The sequence below is a fragment of the Echinops telfairi genome, unplaced genomic scaffold, assembly GCF_000313985.2.
Source record: "Echinops telfairi isolate 266 unplaced genomic scaffold, ASM31398v2 ScPeMD7_3;HRSCAF=10, whole genome shotgun sequence".
NCBI classification, from domain to species: domain Eukaryota; kingdom Metazoa; phylum Chordata; class Mammalia; order Afrosoricida; family Tenrecidae; genus Echinops; species Echinops telfairi.
This window is the reverse complement of record NW_022103899.1, coordinates 44,969,747-44,972,421: the sequence shown is the minus strand read 5'-3', so window position 1 is coordinate 44,972,421 and position 2,675 is coordinate 44,969,747. Positions and strand designations below refer to the sequence as shown.

The 2,675-nt window shown below is 38.4% G+C and overlaps 1 protein-coding gene across 1 annotated transcript in view; it reads right to left on the bottom strand.

Annotated features, from left to right (window-relative positions):
- The window catches only part of CNOT9 (CCR4-NOT transcription complex subunit 9), a 32,375-nt gene that overhangs the window by 16,536 nt on the left and 13,164 nt on the right, over window positions 1–2,675 (bottom strand). Inside the window, exon 3 of the mRNA XM_013004354.2 lies at window positions 1,366–1,481. Coding sequence (XP_012859808.1) covers window positions 1,366–1,481 — 116 coding nt within the window. The remainder of the gene's footprint in view (window positions 1–1,365; window positions 1,482–2,675) is intronic.

Genomic DNA, 2,675 nt, shown 5'->3' with positions numbered 1-2,675 from the left:
ATTCTGTGAGGTCTCTTACATTGCCAGAGCAAGAGAAAAAAGATGCTATCAGTCCTTCATCCAGACCAGTGGTTCTCAAATGGGGGAGGTTTGTTTCCCAGGGGTCGTTATGGCAATATATGAAGACTCGTTTGGTTATGACAACTGAGAGGGTGCTATTGGCTTTTAAAGGGCAGAGGACAAACATGCTGCTAAAGATCAGGCCCCTCCTGTCTGCCCACAACAATTTAGGCAAAATGCTCATAGTGCTGAGGTTGAGAAACCCTTGTTTAGTCCAATAGTTACGAGAATATGTCATTTCCCCAGTAATTAGCACCATTTAAGACTGGTTACTTTAAAATAGTCAACTGTAGATTAAAAAAAAATAGGCCATAAAAGACTATTAACTGCATAAGAAATTCTCCTGGATTCCCTTCTTTCCCTATTATTTACAGGTGCAGTGAAACAAAACCTTATGAGCCAAGACAACAAATCAAAGCAGCCAGGCTTATTTGCTATGCCTACAGGCACACTCTTCTTTTTGTTTGGGGGTTTCAGATCCAGGAGCTTCAAAAGTTTGTGGAAAAACTTAGTCAAGTTTTTTAATTCCATTTCTCCAAGGGTTTTTGGAAGACATGACTCACTTGTAACTATAAATAATAATATAAAGCAATAAATCATTTTCCTTATTTGTTCCCCGACATACAGCTGCAGATTGAAGTGAGATCGACTCTATTGCTTTGCTGATTGACCTTATATTATTTATAATTACAACACCCAACACTTTTAACATTCAAAGTACTCCTGCATTTTTCTTAAGTACTTAAAAGTAATTTCATTGGGAACATCTCTAAAGCTCATTAAGGACAATGCTAATCTAGCAATCAGATTTTATAAGGAAACTTCATGGCGGGGAAAGCCTTTAATGAAATGTTTAGTAAATGCCTTAGAGCCGTAAAAGCCACACAGGAGATTCTAGAACAAGATTTTCCTTTGAAAAAAACTTCAGGTATAACAGGATTGCACAAAAATTTCAAGTCACACACCACTTTTCTCCCCCGACAGAGGCTATCTCAAGTGTGCTAAGAATTCTGAGGGTAAATCTGGGCTTATTTACTGAAATATTTACTGAATTCTTACTATATGCCATGCATGATGCCTTATGCATGGTGCAGTGATGCTCCCTGGAGTTTAAGGGGAGAAGCGGTTGTTTTCCTGACATAAATTCCTTTCCTGAGATGCGAATACAGATCCATTAGAGTTCATTGCTACGCATATGCAAAATGAGAAAAGGTGCGATACACACCTACTCCATCCGCTCCTTAGTCCTCTCAACACTCAGGGAGAAAAAGTAGGCCCAAATTCAACCCCACCCAAGGTATTTACCTGGTTTCTGGGTGTGATGCCACACACTGCAGTAATGCCAGGGCATTGCAAACTCTGTTCGACTGGTGTGCTGTCAAGGTGGGTGGATTGATAGATGGATAAATATTTACAATTTCCTGAAAAATAAAGATCAGCACCCAATGAACAGGGAGTAACTTATTAGTAAACTGAGTCCTAAAACTTCACATGCAAAATTTTTAACTGGTTAAAGAGGGAGAAGTAAACAATGTTCCTGTTCTGTTAACCCTAGTATCCTTAACTGAGATGAACTGACCAAGACATTTCAATTAGAAAGCCCACTGTTTCTCCTGTGGAGTAGCTGGTGATTTCAAACTGCTGACCTTGTGGATTGCAGCCCAACAGGAAACACTGAGGCACCAGTGCTCTTAGGTCAACCACAGTGACTCATAGATGTCATGAAGTGTCAAAAGGAATAGGTATCAGAAGTTCAAAAACAAGAGGGTGAGGGAGGGAAGGGAAAAAGGAGGAGCTGATACCAAGGGCTCAAGAAGAAAATGTTTTGGAAATGTTGATGGCAACATATGTATAAATATGATTGATACACTTGATGTATGGAATGTTATAAGAGCTGTAAGAGCCCCCAATAAAATGATTAGCCTAATAATAATAAATTATTTTTTTAAAGTAGTTCAAAAACAAGCAATCAAATTGACATAAAGGGGTGTAAACAAAGTGAAGGCTCAAAACCCACCTGTAAGGTAACTGGATAGTCCCTCACAGAAGGGCCACATGGAAGGGATGATCTATCTAGGGTACAGTATAGCACTGATGAAACACATAACTATCCTTTAATATTTCCTCCCCTTACTATTATGGTCTTAATTTTACCCCATTAATCTTGTTGGCCCTGCATATGTCCATTTGTGTAATTAAGATTGTTCAATGCATGAAATCCAAGATAGATAAACCCTTTAGAAATAGTAAAGGGAGTAATGATTCCCTGAGGGTATAGGAAGAGAAAGGGGGGGGCGGGGGAGAGAAATTGATAGCAATGAAAACTGTATAACCCCATTCGAGGGGAATGAATAATAGAATTGTAGGTGAGCAGATACATTGGATGGCATAAGATACGGCAAATATATCTATAAATAAAAATAAAATAAGGGTTCCTGGGAGGTAGGACAGGGAGGGAAGGATAAAGGAGAGCTGATATCAAAAAGTTCATCAAGAAGAACGAAAATGTTTTGAAATTGATGGTGGCAGCAATTGTACAATTATTATTTTTTTTACCCTTATGTACACAGAGTATAATTGTTCTATTTAATAATCATAGGGCTTTCTCCTTTTTT